The following is a 15,527-nucleotide window of genomic DNA, read 5'->3' as shown; positions in this document are numbered from 1 at the left end:
AAAACCCAGACCAGTGTGTCATGATTCAGTACCTCAGAAGCCAACTGAACACTTGGGCCTTACACTGTATGTCTGCGTGCACGCGCACGCACACACACACACACACACACACACACACTATATATATGTATATATGCACTCTTTATCTCTTCTACATTTTAATATTAATAAAAAGTATACTTAATCCTACCTGAATGAGGCATTTGCTCACATCACTAGCACAGAGTGCTTTGTTACAACTCAGTGACACAGGGACCCATGTCAGGAACACCAGGATGGCTAGAGTAAGCATAACACCACAGTGTGTCTTCATGTTTCTTCAGGGACAATCAACTCCCAGGAAGCTAAACAAACAAACAAGAAGAAAAAAAAAGCTTTAATTCAAAGGCAAGGGCTAGGTTAAGAACAGATACAGAAATGAAAAGCAAAACAAACCAAGATTCATTGTTTGTGTTAAAAGACTTTTGAGTGATCATTTAAAGGACATTCTCAATGAATGATAAAACATTCAAAACAAACTACAATTTTTGTATGGTAAGGTCTTGTCAGCCAACTCCAAATATATATATATAATATATGTATAAAAAACCACCAGGTTACTGAGGCAAATAACTAGTTTTAATACTGCACCACTACTCCTCACCTTTAGTTTTAGGCCCATTATGCAACTTTAAACTCATATTTAAAACTATTAATACTGTATCATAATTTAAAACATTCAACAAATTTTTAAAACAAATTATTCTAATGATTATTTATGACTATTTCATTTTATCTCTTAACATAATTAACCAGAATGAAGCAGCTCAGAGAAAGCAGTTGGCAGTCATTCCTTAAATAACCCAGCAAATAACAAAGGGGATAGTAAATTATTAATTGCATTAAGAACTCGAGTAATTTATTAAAATGTGAAGATATTCTTTGAATTCTATACCATAGGTACCACAGATTCTTCAACGTTATTAAGAAGATAGTACACTTTGAAAAAAGGAAGGAAAAAGACCTGAAAAAATCCTGATAGTAGTTAAACAACCAACATGGTTATTAAGCTTTTTAAAAAGATACAACTTCTTGGCATTAAAACAAACCCTCCCCAAGATAGAATCAAGTAAAATAAATGACTACTGATGTTGGATATATAAAAGGTGAGTTTATAGGCCTTTTATGATTACTGTAAACGTTTATGCTAAGTATTATAAAGCACAATAAAGCAAAACAATAAGAAGGTGGGAAGAATAAAGGGCTTTGTACCCAGTATGACTCAGTTTAGAAAGAGAAAGCCCTGGTGATTGATACTGAGGCCCACAAAGTATTCCCAAAGACCGTTAGTAGCCCAATTTTCTAATTTATTTAACAGCATTGACTAATGTATTTAATACTAAGTCGGATGCTTTCTGGTGCATATTCGTGGAGGCCAAAGAAGGTATTTCAAAAAGTGATTTTTATCGAGAAGTAGTTTTCATCCTACGCTCACTAAAAATGGGATTTTTTTTTTTTCATCTTTTATGGTTGTCTTCATACCACTCCCAAAATCTCACTGGAAAAAGTATTCAAGTAAATAATGGCAAGTACGAAGCAGGTAACAGAATTATTTAAAGGGAGTGAGGAACGGTACCGCACCGGAACTGTTTTCCTACGTCGGGACCCGCTTCTCGGGCTCGGGCGACCTGTGTGTGGTCCCCAAGGGGGACGGCACTGACAGCAGCCTTTGTGCCGCTGCACGGAGCCCCTGGCTGCCGGTGAGGAGGCAGAGGCCAAAGCGGCTTTTCACCCCCAACTCACCGACGCGCCGCCGAGCAGCAAGGCAGGGGAGGGGGCCTTAGAGGTGCCGCCGGCCTGCGGGCCCGCGCCCAGCACCCACCGGGCGGCACCCCCACTTTGTCCTGCGCGTAGGCGGGGCCCAGGCCGCGCGGGAGCTGCTCTGCTTCTCCCGGCCCCGACAGCCCGCCGCGGCCTCGGCCTCCAGAGGCCGGCGCTCTCGGTCCGGACCCTCCCCGGCCGCAGACCCTGCCCCGCCTGCTCCCGCTCACCGTGCGCCGCGGCGCCGCGAGACTGCCTGGCCCTTGTTCCCCCGCAGGTCGGCCGAGGCCTGGGCGAGCCGCGGGGCTGGGCGAGGGAGGCAGGCCGCGCCCCCGCGCCGTCCCTCAGCGCAGCGCCCGCGAGCCTCGGGCACCTTAAAGAGACAGGCCCGCCGCCGCCTTCCCCGCAGTTCCCCGGTCCCTCCGCCCGCCTTCGGTTCCCCGCTGCCGCCAGCTCCCGCCAGGAGGCGTCTCTCACTCCCGGAGCGCTCCTGTCAGCGCACGCCCTGGGCCCGCCCCTCCCTGCCTGCGGGCCCGCCCCGCCCCCAGCCCGGTCCCGGCGCGGCCCACACGAAGGCCCCGCCCCCAGCTGCGGCCCGGCTCCGCTCGCGCACGAAGGCTCCGCCCTGCCCTCCGGTCACGCCCAACAGCGCTGCAAGGAGAGACACCCCGCCCCCCAGAAACACCCGGGGGGTGTCTTGCGGGAGACCCACGCGCGTCTTGCCTCCGCCCTCTTCCCTGCCCCCATCTCAGGTTTCTTTGTCGCCTACCTGGGGCTGCGGCTTACCTTCCGTGAGGCCCATTCTCTGCGCCTTAGCGTGTGTTCTTCCCCGAGCCGAGAACGGGACGTGCATTAGCTCGGCTACTTCCCACGGCAACCCCTACAGACTGTATCTGTCCGGTTATGGAGATTCAAGACCCAGGCACCTAGTGGTGGAGCAGGATTCACGGGTGGAGCCCGTTACCCTTGTACTCCTGTTATCTGATGTCGGAGGCAGGATTTATTAAAAGTGCACGTTTCTGGGCTCTATCTCAGACCTACTGAAAAAGGATCTGCTAGGGAAGAGCCTTCGTTCAGCAGTTCACTAAATTTGCTGCGGCCTCAGTGAGTGCCTGACACTGTGCTTGGTACTGGAAATAGAAGAGAGGAGGTGCCGTGGGTGCTGTTCAAGGAGGCCACTGGTCCTCGGAGAGGATGGACACACGGCTACACAAATGGCTACTGCGCGCCTACCTCCCCAGTCCTCAGAAGGAGAGAGCTCTAGGAGCATGTAGGACGCAGCACTCATTTCAGCCTGTACTTCAGAAAAATGAATTGATTCCACTGGCAATAAACACATAGATGAAGGTATTTGAGAAGGATGCTCAGTTCTTTCCCACAACCCTGGGAACTTGCGTTTTAAAAAGATTTCAGGGTGATTAAGTTGCGGCGCATTGGGCTGGAGGATCCACAAGGGACTTTCCCCTTGGAAATGGTGACCTAGTGATAAAGTCTTAAATGCCTTACATTCCCCTTTGTGGCTTGGAAGAAAACAGAAAGAATGGAAAGTGTTGACTGGCTGAGGGGGTGGATTACATTAATGATATTAGTCCATTTTTGTACAATAAGTAAATTACTTATTTACAATAAGTAAATAAATCTGCATGTTAAAAATCATCCCTGAAAATTATCTTAAAGAAATAATTAAGAGTGTACACAAATTTAACTTTAAGGATCTTATTCTTTGGCATTCCTTACTAATTAAATGAATTATGATACTCCAGTGCAATGAACTAAATCAGCTATTAAAACTAAGATTCTCCCACTTTTGGGAGATTAAAACTAAGATTCTCCCCTTTACATTCTTGAAAAGTACTGAGGACACCAGAGAAGTACTTTTATGTATATTATGTCTATCATAACTCTGTATGTTAAAACAGAAATTTAACGCGGCACCTGGGTGGCTCAGTCTCTAAAGTCTCCCAGTCTTTGTGTCAGCTCAGGTCATGATCTCGGGTGGGAAGATCAAGCCCCACATCGGGCTCCTCGCTCAGCCCTGAGTCCGGCTCTGTGTGAGATTCTTTCCCTCTCCCTACTCTTCCTCCTCTACCCCTCCCTCCACCCCTGTGCAGGCCTGCTCTCTCTCTTAAATAAATAAAATCTTTTTTAAAAAGAGAAATTAAAAAATATGTATTCATTGTTTCACTTAAAAAATAATAGATTCTATTGTATTGGAACATGAATGACATTTTATGAAAAATAAGTACATATTCCCCAAAAAAGAAAAATGGCATTATTTTACATTTGTGCTATTCTCTTTTTTTATTTTATTTTTTATTTATTTTTTTAAAGGTTTTATTTATTTATTTATTTGACAGATAGAGATCACAAGCAGGCAGAGAGGCAGGCAGAGAGAGAGAGAGGGAAGCAGGCTCCCCGCTGAGCAGAGAGCCCGATGCGGGACTCGATCCCAAGACCCTGAGATCACGACCCGAGCTGAAGGCAGCGGCCTAATCCACTGAGCCACCTAGGCGCCCTGTGCTATTCTCTTTAATGTCGAAATTAATAGAAGGCTTTGATGGGATTTTCATATCTGCTCCTGCATTTATACTGTTGCAGTATCATGTATTATGTAGCTAGGAAACTACTCTAAACTTGTGACAGGAGAATGAAAAAGGCAAAGAATGTTTTAGAATTTAAATAAAAAGAGTTTGGAACTCATGAACCCCCTGAAAATGTTTTGGGACTCCTAGAGTCCCCAGATTCCACTTTGAGAACTAGTACTGCAGATGAATATTGTTGGCATGGAAAGATATTCATGATATATCAACATTTTAAAGTAGTATATAGGGGCGCCTGGGTGGCTCATTTGGTTAGGTGACTGCCTTCAGCTCCAGTCATGATCCCAGAGGCCTAGGATCAGCCCCTGCATCAGGCTCCTTGTTCAGCAGGGAGCCTCCTTCTCCCTCTCGCTCCACTTGCTACTCGCCTGCTTGTGCTCTGTCAAATAAATAAATAAATAAGATCTTTAAAAAAATAGTGTATATATTTTTAGAATGATTACTATTAAAATTATGTACAAAGTTATTTTCACAGTGGGGAAAACTACTCTGTCTCCCTAGGGACAAGCACTTTAGGGGCTGGGAATTCTGGTTTGGAACCCACAGTCCCGTTCTCAACCTCTCTACTTGGCTGACTCGGCTAAATGAGCCAATCTGGTTTTACAGATTTGAATTAAAGTGAGCCACAGCCTACCAGCCTCCCAGACTGCTCCTGTGGGAGGGAGGATCTACTGAAGTAAGAAGGTCCATTTGAAGAGAAACCTCCTTTCTCCATCATTCTCTTCCCTGCCATCCTTCCTCCTTGTTCTGCTAAGGTTCTACTGCAAAGCTATCTAAAGAATGAGGAAAGAAAATGGATTTCTTGGATGTCTGGGTTAAGCATTGTTAAGCATCAGACTCTTGATTTCTGCTCTGGCCATGATCTCTCAAGGGTCTCTCAATAAAGAAATAAATAAAATCTTTTAAAATAGTAATAAGTAAGTAAGTAAATATGTAAGTAAAGTCCGTGTCATTACCTCTGTTATGAATGGTTGTTGAACCACCCAGTAAAAAGAAGAGTATTCCTCTGCATGGGAGTGGGGAGCAGGGGGTAGGGGTGGGGGTGCTCAGGGGCTGCAGGAGACCTAGCCGACCGCTGGGGAAGCTTGGAGAAGATGCTATTTCAGGAGAGATTTGCAAAGGGCTAGTAAGGACTATTGAGATATTTACAAAGCATTCTCAAAAGCCCCTAAAGCTTCCCCAAATTCAGTGTATACATGTGGCTCATTGTTGCTTACCAAATTAGGTCCAAACTCTGTAGCTTATTTATTTAAAATATTTATTATTTTCTTTTCATTGCCCTTTTATCCCCTTCTCATTATGCATGTAATACATGCAAGCTGGGGAAAATTTTTAAACTATGGAACTTCATAATGAGTGCCTTTTGCCATTTTAACCCCCAGTGATTGCTCCTAGTTTCGTGTATATTTCTTCTTTTTTTAGTCACATACACTAACATATATTTGCGACAAATGAAATTATGTTAAGAATAGTTCACTACGGGGCGCCTGGGTGGCTCAGTGGATTAGGCCACTGCCTTCGGCTCGGGTCGTGATCTCAGTGTTGTGGGATCGAGCCCCACATCGGGCTCTCTGCTCGGTGGGGAGCCTGCTTCCCCTTCTCTCTCTGCTTGACTCTCTGCCTACTTGTGATCTCTCTCTCTGTCAAATAAATAAATAAAATCTTTAAAAAAAAAAAGAATACTTCACTACAATTTCCTTTTTTCCACTTAGCGTATCTAGAACAACTTTTCACACCAATATATGCAGATCTTTTTTGATGTCACACAAATCTTCTGCATAAGCTAAGCAGGTCTATTTTCACACTTTGTATTTTTCCCATCTTGTATTTCTGCACATTCTTCTTTTTGCTCAGGACAGAATTCTTACTTTTTTTTTTTCCTAGCTGCATAGTTCCTATCCACTCTTGGAAGCCTGTTCAAGTATCACTCTATACAGATATCAAAAATCATCTTCCATAACTCAACACAGTGCCTGGCACATAGCAGGTAAATGAATTGATTAGAGGAATGACTTCCCTGGCTAAAGTCCCCAATTGCTTCTGAGCTCCCAAAGCATTTATTTGCACTGACATTTCCCTATTAATGTATATGTGTTCTGTTTCCTCAACTAATTTTAGAAGCTTCTTTAGGGCAGGAATCATGTCATCAATGTCTCATTTCTCCATGTGCAGGGATTCTCTGGCTCTTGGAAGATCCACAAAAACTAGAACCAGTGGTCTCACCTGTAGTAGCCAAAATGACAACAGTAACGAAGATGTGAAAACAATTAGCGAAAAAGATAAGGATGCATAGAATTGAGAGCTTAATGGTTACTTTAAGGAAAAGCAGGGCATCTAGGTGGCTCAGTAAGTTAAGCAAAGTGGCTCTAGGTTTTGGCTCAGGTCCTGCCTGATCTCATGGGTGGTGAGATTCAGCAGGCCCGTGAAGCAGGGAGTCTGCTTGAGTTTCTCCTCTTCTGCACTTCCCTCCCACTCCTGCATGTGCCTGCATGCTTTCTGTCTCAAATAAATAGATACATCTTTAAAAAAAAGAAAAGGAAGGAAGAGGGAGGGAAGGTGGGAGGGAGGGAAGGTGGGAGGGAGGAAGGAAAAGGAGGAAGAAGGGAGGGAGGAAGGAAAAGAAAGAAAGAGAAAATGAAAGGGAGGAGGGAAGAAAGGGAGGGGGAAGGAGGGAAGGAGAAAGAAAGAAAGGAGGGAGGGAGGAAGCAAGGAAGAAAGGAAGAAAGGGAAAAAAAGAAAGGAAGGAAGGAGTAAGGAGAAAGAAGGAAGGAAAGAAAAAGGAAAAGAAAGAAAAGAGAAAGAAAGGAAAGAGAGAAAGAAAGAAAGGGAGGGAGGAAGGGAGAGAGAAAGGAAGGAAGGAAGGAAGGGAGGAAAGGAAGGAAGGAAGGTTGGTCCCTGGGTGGCTCAGTTGTTAAGCGTCTGCATTTGGCTCAGGTCAAGATCTCAGGATCTTGGGATTCTTGGGATCGAGCCCTGCATCAGGCTCCCTGCTCAGCTGGAAGCCTGCTTCTCCCCTTCCCACTCCCCCTTCTTCTGTTGCCTCTCTCACTGTATTTCTCTTGGTCAAATAAATAAATAAATAAAATCTTTAAAAGGAAGGGAGGGAGGAAAGGAAGGAAGGAAGGGAGGAAGGGAGAAAGAAAAACAGAGATTGGCAGTGTTTGGAATAATCAGACTTCTGGAGGCTTATGCTTGGTCTAAAGGGCAGTTCAGACTTGAAGGGCAGAGAGGGGAACTTGGGGGTGAAGGTGAAGGGAGTGAGTGAGCAGAGGAGGGCTGGCTTGGAGGAGGAGTGTCCTAGCAGCAAACCACCCAGGACAGCCTCAGTCCCTCAGTCCTCAGAGCCGTACCACCTTATAAGAGAGGAACGGCAAGTACCTAAGAACTTAATGCTATCTCTGTGTGTTAAAAGTAATTTAAGATAAAATTTACCATTCTAACCACTTAAAAGTATACAATTTGGTGGCATTTAGTAGTCACAATGTTAAGCAACCATCACCACTTTCAAATTTAGGGACATTTCTCTCACCTTAAAAGGAAACCCAATACCCATTAAGCAATCCTGCAACCCCTGCCCCACCTTGCCAATCACTAGTCTCTTCTGTCTCTATGGGTTTGTCTCTTCTGGACATTTCAGATAAATGGAGTCAGATAATATGTGGCCTTTCTATCTGGTTTTTTCACTTGGCATTACATTTTCTTTTCTCTTTTTAAAAAATATTTATTTATTTGAGAGAGAGAGTGCACACACAAGCAGGGAGAGGGGCAGAGGGAGAGGGAGAAATAGGCTCCGCTCTGAGTAGGGAGCCCATCATGGGGCTTGATTCCAGGACCCCAAGATCAAGACCTGAGCAGAAAGCAGATACTTTACCAACTAAGCTACCCAGGTGTCCAGCATCTTGTCTCCCAGGCTCATCCGTGTTGCAGCATCTATCAAATCTTCATTCCTTTTTGTGGCTGAGTAATATTTTATTGTATGACATACCACATTTTGTTTATCTAGTCATCAGCTGATGGACAGTTGGGTGGTTTCTACTTTTGGCCATAGTGAACAGTATTGCTATGAGCATTCAGGTACAAATTTTTGTTTGAACACTTTTTTTTTCCTATTAGAGAGACAGAGTGCACCTGCACTCGAGTTGTGGGGTGGAGAGGACCAGAGGGAGAGGGAGAGAAAATCTAAGCAGGCTCCAGCATGGAGCCCAGCACAGGGTTCAATCTCATGACACTGAGATCATGACCTGAGCTGGAATCCTGGAGTCCCAGGATCGAGTCCCGCATCGGGCTCCCAGCTCCATGGGGAGTCTGCTTCGCTCTCTGACTTTCTCCTCGCTCATGCTCTCTCTCACTGTCTCTCTCTCTCAAATAAATAAATAAAACCTTTAAAAAAAAAAAAAAAGAATCAGACGCGGGGCACCTGGGTGGCTCAGTGGGTTAAGCCGCTGCCTTCGGCTCGGGTCGTGATCTCAGGGTCCTGGGATCGAGTCCCGCATCGGGCTCTCTGCTCAGCGGGGAGCTTGCTTCCATCTCTCTCTCTCTCTTTCTGCCTGCTTCTCTGTCTACTTGTGATCTCTGTCAAATAAACAAATAAAAAAAAAAATCAGACGCTTAACAGACTGAGCCACCCAGGCACCCCTGAACACTTGCTTTTAATTCCTTTGTGTATATAACTAGGAGTGGAATGGGTTGTATGGTAACCAACTTGTTGGGAAGCTGCACCTCGGCTTTCCATAGCAGCCCTTTTACATTCTTTCCAGCAATGTAGGAGAGCTCCAATTTCTCCACATTCTTGCTGACATTCATATTTTCCATAATTTTGATGATAGGCCTCCCAGAGGGTGCAAAGTGGTATCTCATTGTAGTGGCTAATTTTTTTTTTTCATATGTTTATGGCTCGCTTTTTCCAGGAAGGATTGGAAGAAGTTGAGAAAAATACAAATGATTCAGGAAGGGTCAAATCATCACACAGAGAATTTGAAAGGAAGGAAAATAAGGTCAAGAGATTAACACTGGGTACAGAATGGCACAAAAATGACTTGTTGAGATGAAGGTAACAGACTGATTTTAAGCATTCTCACAGCAAATGCAAAGAAAGAAACACAATCCATCACAACATCCATGGTATTTGTAGTATAAAAATGAACTAGAAGTAATCTTTTCTTAATATTCATGCTTGAGAGAAAGTTCTCCCATGGGTTCCCATGGAAAACTGCTTTGAATGATTCAACAGAAATATGTATTGGACAAATAAGTTGAGGATCTATTGTGTGCCAAGCACTGCGCTAGGCATTGGCTATTGGCTGTTTTAAAACTTTATCTCCCACTTTTTTCTTATTGTGGTTATGTTTTCCTCTACTATACTGTACATACAGACTTAAATAGTTCTGTTAACATATTTATTTACTAGTTCCATTACTGCTTTTATTTCTCCTTCAATTCCTATTTTTTTCTGGTTGAGGGTCATAATTTTCTACTTCTTTACATGCCTGATCATTTTTTTTTTATCATTTTATTTATTTGGGTGAGAGAGACAGACATAGCGACAGAGATACCAAAAGAGAGGGAGCACAAGCAGGGAGGAGAGGGAGAAGCAGGCGTCTAGCTACGCGGGGAGCCTGACATGGGACTTGATCCCAGGACCCCGGGATCATGACCTGAGCCGAAGCCACCAGGCACCCCATATGGCTGATCATTTTTCACTCTAGACATTGTAATTTTTCCATTGTGGTTACTGCATTTTATTGTGTTCTTTTAGTGATGGATTAGGCTCAGTCATGTAATCGAACTACCTGGAATGTTTGATTTTTTTTAAATATATTTTTTAAGATTTTATTTTTAAGAAATATCTACACCCAACGTGAACCTCAAACAACCCAGAGATCAAGAGTCATATGCCCTCCTACCAACTGAACCAGCCAGGATCCCCTGATTTGATTTTTTTTTTTTTTAAGATTTTATTTATTTATTTATTTGACAGAGAAAGAGCACAAGCAGGGGGAGCAGCAGGCAGAGGGATAGGAAGAAGCAGACTCCCCACGGAGCAGGGAGCCCGATTTGGGGCTCGATCCTAGGACCTTGGGATCATGACTTGAGCCCAAGGCAGATGCTTAACTGATGGATCCACCATCATGATTTGGTTTGATGTTTTTGAAGCTAATTTTTAGGATTGGCCAGAGGGGATTTGGGGCTTATTTGGCTTCACAAAGGCAATGCCCTCCTGAGTACTGTTTGATGCCCTGGGTATTAGATCTTTCCTCCTTGGCTGATGGGAACACAAACTATGCCCAGCCTCGTGTGAGGTCATAGGATTGTTCTGCTACTTCAACATCAGTGGAAGTGGAAAACGTTTAAGAATTGTTTTTAGCATGTAAGAAGAATAAATTTTTGTGCCTCTGTTTAAAGAAAATTATGTTATAATGTAATTACTTTGCTACAGAGGTGACTAATAGGGAGAAGGCTTTGAACTATAATACAAATGAACTTTCGAATTAAAAAGCATTACCAAGAGGTGCCTGGGTGCCTCAATCGTTAAGCACCTGCCTTCGGCTCAGGTTTTGATCCCAGAGTCCTGGGATTGAGCCCTGCATCAGACTCCCTGCTCAGTGGGAAGTCTGCTTCTCCCTCTTCCACTCCCTCGCTTGTGTTCCCTCTCTCTCTGTCAAATAAATAAAATCTTAAAAAATAAAATAAAAACAAAGAGCATTAACAAGCTGCCATGAAAAATTATAGCCTGTTTCCCCAAGATCAACAGGGGAAAATATTGGTGCCATCACGTAGTATTGTTCAGAATGAATACACAGAGGGGTAACTTGCTTCAGTAATTATTTCTACTCACGATTAGGAGCTTCAAGATTAGGAGAGTTGACTTTATCATAACCTACTGGAAATACGCTATATATTTGAAAGACTGCATAGAGAGTACAGTCCCTGAGAAAAAACTAAAATAATCCTAAGAATGAGAAGAATCATATCCTTAGCATCATATATCTTGTAATATTAGATTATCAGACTGATTGCTAGGCAGTCTTCTTACCAGAGTTCAGAGTTCTCTATGTGAACCCTGCCTGATCTTCACAACAATGAAGAAGTCTCATGGTGGAGAATTTCGGAAATTTTGCTACTGTGGATCTTTCTTGTTGGCTGGAACAGTCCTGTGCATAATCCAAAATACTTAGTTTTCCATGGAGAAAAATCTAATGGCTGTGGAATTCTGAATGAAATTAGACTCATAAGCCCATTCTAAAGTGATTAGTCCAGCCTAGATTTCTGAAGCTTACTTTGTCATCCATTCCATCTACCTGGGAAGTTTTTAGTTCCAACTTGTTATAATAGGGCTGGACTGAAACTATGAAGCTAGTTGAGGAGTCTATCTGGGAAGATATTTGCTCCTTGGTCTAAAAGGAGCATTTCTCTGTAAGGGAAAGCAGGCACAAGAATTTATGTATTATTGTTTTAGCACAAGAATTTATCTCAGTACTAAGAGGTTCACTGAACTTTTTTTTTTTTTTTTGGATAAAAAAATTTGCAAAATACCTAAGTGTCTAAGAGGAAACTGGTTAAATAGATTATGGAATGTCTATATGATAAATGTTTAATGAAATGGTAAATCATTCGCTATTAAAATCATCATGATGTGAGAGATATATAGATCATTTGATATATGTATCACACGGTACCTTTGTCAAAAGCGTATCACTTTATTTAATTTTTTTAAGAAAAGATTTTATTTGACAGAGAGAGCACAACAGGGGGAGCACCAGGGAGAGAGGGAGAAGCAGGCTCCCCATTGAACAGAGAGCCCAGTGTGGGGCTCAATCCTTGGACCCTGGGATCATGACCTGAGCTAAAGGCAGACGCTTCACTGCTAACTGAGGCCACCCAGGTGCCCCAAAAGCCTGTCACTTTAAAGAACTGACAGTGTTTGTTGCCATAACGTCTGACCTTTCAAGTAAAGATTAGAATTTTGGAAAACTTGTAGTTGTCACTTAGAGCTTCACAGCTTCCGATTACTTAAAAGACATTTTTTTTTTTAAGATTTTATTTTTTTATTTGACAGAGAGAGATCACAAGTAGGCAGAGAGAGAGAGGAGGAAGCAGGCTCCCCGCCGAGCAGAGAGCCCGACGTGGGACTCGATCCCAGGACCCCGAGATCATGACCTGAGCCGAAGGCAGCAGTTCAACCCACCGAGCCACCCAGGCGCCCCTTAAAAGACATTTTTGATGAAATCAGTGGTGATAATAACAAGTATGAATTTTTGGTATTATAAAGTGAGCTCTGTCGACATTTGGAAGACACATATAACACCGTTACCCAACGTTTTCTAAAGGATCAATACATGATGTTAAAAATCATTCAGTGTTAAAAGAGCCAAAGTGAAAGACAAATAGATTTAATGTTACAGAGTTAGCAAAAGTTGATTATATAGTTTCAGATTCTACAAGGTAGCTAACTTTTAGAAACTATTTGTTGGGGCACCTGGGTGGCTCAGTCTGGTAGGGGTCTGACTTCAGCTCAGGTCATGATCTCAGTGTCCTGGGATAGAGTGCCACATTGGGCTCCCTGCTCAGCATGGAGACTGTCCCCCTGCCCCTCTCTCTGTTTGAACTCTCTCTCTCATAAATGAGTAAAATCTTTAACAAAAAGAAACTATTTTTTGCGTTTTGATGTGGAATCAAAGAACAATGCCCACATTTGTTTGAAAATCTATTAAATATTTAAAATATTAACATATTCTCCCTCTTTTCCTATTGTGTGAAGCCATATTTTCTTCATACAAACCAAACCAAACCAAAACCAAACAAATAATAGATACAACGCATTGAGTGCAGAAGCAGATATAAAATTTTTAGCTCTCAGGCCCAATATTATGTAATTTGCAAAATTTAAAATAATACACTTTTCCTACTAATTTTTTTTGGAAATATATTTTTCATAAAAGTATGCATGAATAGGTTTAGTAATACACTTAAATATTGTTTTTAATTGTTTTAATTTCTACTCTGGTAAGTATCAACTGATATAACACAGAAACAAAAGCTCTCAAAGTACTTTCATGACTCCAGAAACTACTCATTAAGAAAAAAATGGAAAGGCGGGCCACAGACTAGGTAAAAACACTCAGGACAACATATCTGACCATAGGACTTATACACAGAATATATAAAGAAATCCTACAAATCAGCAATAAAGACAGCCCAATAAAAATGAGCAAAACATTTGAGGACATTTCACAAAATATGTACAAATGGCCAATAAGCATATAAAAAGTAATGTTCAACCTCGTCAGTCATCAGGGAAATGCAAATTAAAGAGGCACAAGGTACCACTACACATCCACCAAAATCACTGAAACTGAAGACTGACACCACCAAACGATGAAGATTCAGAGCAATGGGTCTCTCACAGGGAGGGATATAAAATAGTACAACCACTTTGGAGAACTGTCAGTTTCTAATAAAGTTAAACATACAGTGATATCCTATGACCTAGTACTCCAAGGTAGGTATTCCAAGAGTGAAAGAATATGTCCACAAAAAAAGATGTGCAGATTCAAAGTTTTATTCACAATAGTCCCCAAATTGGAAACAATCCAAATGTTTACCAACAAGAGAATGAATAAACAAGTTTGTGCAATACACTACTGCTCATTAATAAAATGGAACATATTACTGATCTATGCAACATGGATGAATTTCAAAACCTTATGTTGAGAGAAAGAAGGCAGACACAAGAAAATAGTATATACTCTTTTGATTCCATTTATATGAAACTCAAGACCAGGTACAAGAAACATACAGTGATGGGAATCACAGTGGTCTCTTCTGGGGTAGGGAGTACTAACCGCAAAGGGGCACAGGGAACTTCCTTCGATGATGCAAATAATCACAATTCAGGCAATGGTTAACAGTATATACATTTGTTAGGGCTGGCTCTTTTTGTTTAAACTGGATTTAAACCAGTTTAAAAAAAATGGAGAAGGTACTCCTAATGAGCTCTTAAGCTGAGTGATGGGCACACAGGTACGCCACAAAAGCTTGTTTCATTCTGTGTTTAACAGCAGAATTTTCTTCAGAAGTGGGGAAAACGTGGCTACCTGAAAGCCTTTTATCTGGACTACTCAGATATTTTGATACGGCGTATAGCTTTTTTTTTTTAAAACGCATTTTAAAAAGTCATCAATAGAGTTAAATAAATGTGTTTCATAAATAATCTTAAATTCTGTGTAAATAACCCACCTAATAAAACTGAATCCCCATGCAAGCTAAAGATGTTTATCTTTAGGAATTTTTATATGCTACTTTCTCTTATGGAGATATGCACATGTCTAAAAAGTTTACATTATTTGCTGATATTGTGTAGTATTTAACATTTAGTCACTGGAAAAAGTCATTCTAGATTTATTTTTCACTGTTTTTATGCTGATAGTTATAATTCTACATGCTTTTTTCACCATATTGATTAAGGGAATTATTTAAACTTTATTTGCCTCCATCTGTTCTATGAACTCTGGTTCTACGGATTTAAAACTTTGGGTAACTGCTACTGTGGAGGCTTTCTAACCCCATTTTAGGTACAATGGAGACTATGGTGTCAAGAAAGCCACCAAGAAGATGAATTAAAAGATATTTAATCCATTAAACTCCACAAAGTTTTTCCAAAGACTAGTATCTCTTGTATCCATCTTTTTGCCTTAAATGTTTGAAAGGGATTTTCGGAAAAATCATGAAAATGCTCTCTTTAAAAATTTAAGAAGATAAGACTATCTGATGAGTTTTAAAGTCAATTTCCTCTATATAAAATTTTGGGGATTTATGTACCAGGAAACCAGAAATAGAATAAAAAATATTGCTAGCTTTCTGAATAACTAAGAAAAATACATATTTAGCACTGCACTCAATTTCTAGAATGAGTATATAACTCTTAAGTCTGTTCACATGAGCCTCATGGGGTATTTGCTTGAGATTTTTGTGGTTATGAAGTTTGCAGCATGTCTAACATTTATAATTCATTTTTGAGATCTCATTACTGAAGAGAGTTGAGCTATTTTTCAGAGGCTGTTGCCCCAAAATGAGTATTTCTGTAATTTTACTACTGCCCACAGTAAACACTGGTGTTTGGCTTAGAGT

The 15,527-nt window shown here is 41.7% G+C and overlaps 1 protein-coding gene across 4 annotated transcripts in view; it reads right to left on the bottom strand.

The window, feature by feature from the left end:
* TWSG1 (twisted gastrulation BMP signaling modulator 1) overlaps positions 1–2,179 on the bottom strand; it is a 68,038-nt gene extending 65,859 nt beyond the window's left edge. The window contains exons 1-2 of one of the 4 annotated variants that reach the window (XM_044243401.1): positions 2,031–2,179; positions 191–344 (exon numbers count right to left, since the gene is read on the bottom strand). In XM_044243401.1, coding sequence (XP_044099336.1) covers positions 191–313 — 123 coding nt within the window. In that variant the 5' untranslated portion in view covers positions 314–344; positions 2,031–2,179. Of the gene's footprint in view, positions 1–190; positions 345–1,620; positions 1,708–1,782; positions 1,926–2,030 lie in introns of those variants that run through there. The other 3 variants (XM_044243404.1, XM_044243403.1, XM_044243402.1) reach the window with 3 other exon arrangements.
* Positions 2,180–15,527: the final 13,348 nt, after the last annotated feature.

Source organism: Neovison vison, chromosome 3 (genome assembly GCF_020171115.1).
Source record: "Neovison vison isolate M4711 chromosome 3, ASM_NN_V1, whole genome shotgun sequence".
NCBI lineage: Eukaryota > Metazoa > Chordata > Mammalia > Carnivora > Mustelidae > Neogale > Neogale vison.
This window is presented reverse-complemented; position numbering and strand designations above follow the sequence as displayed.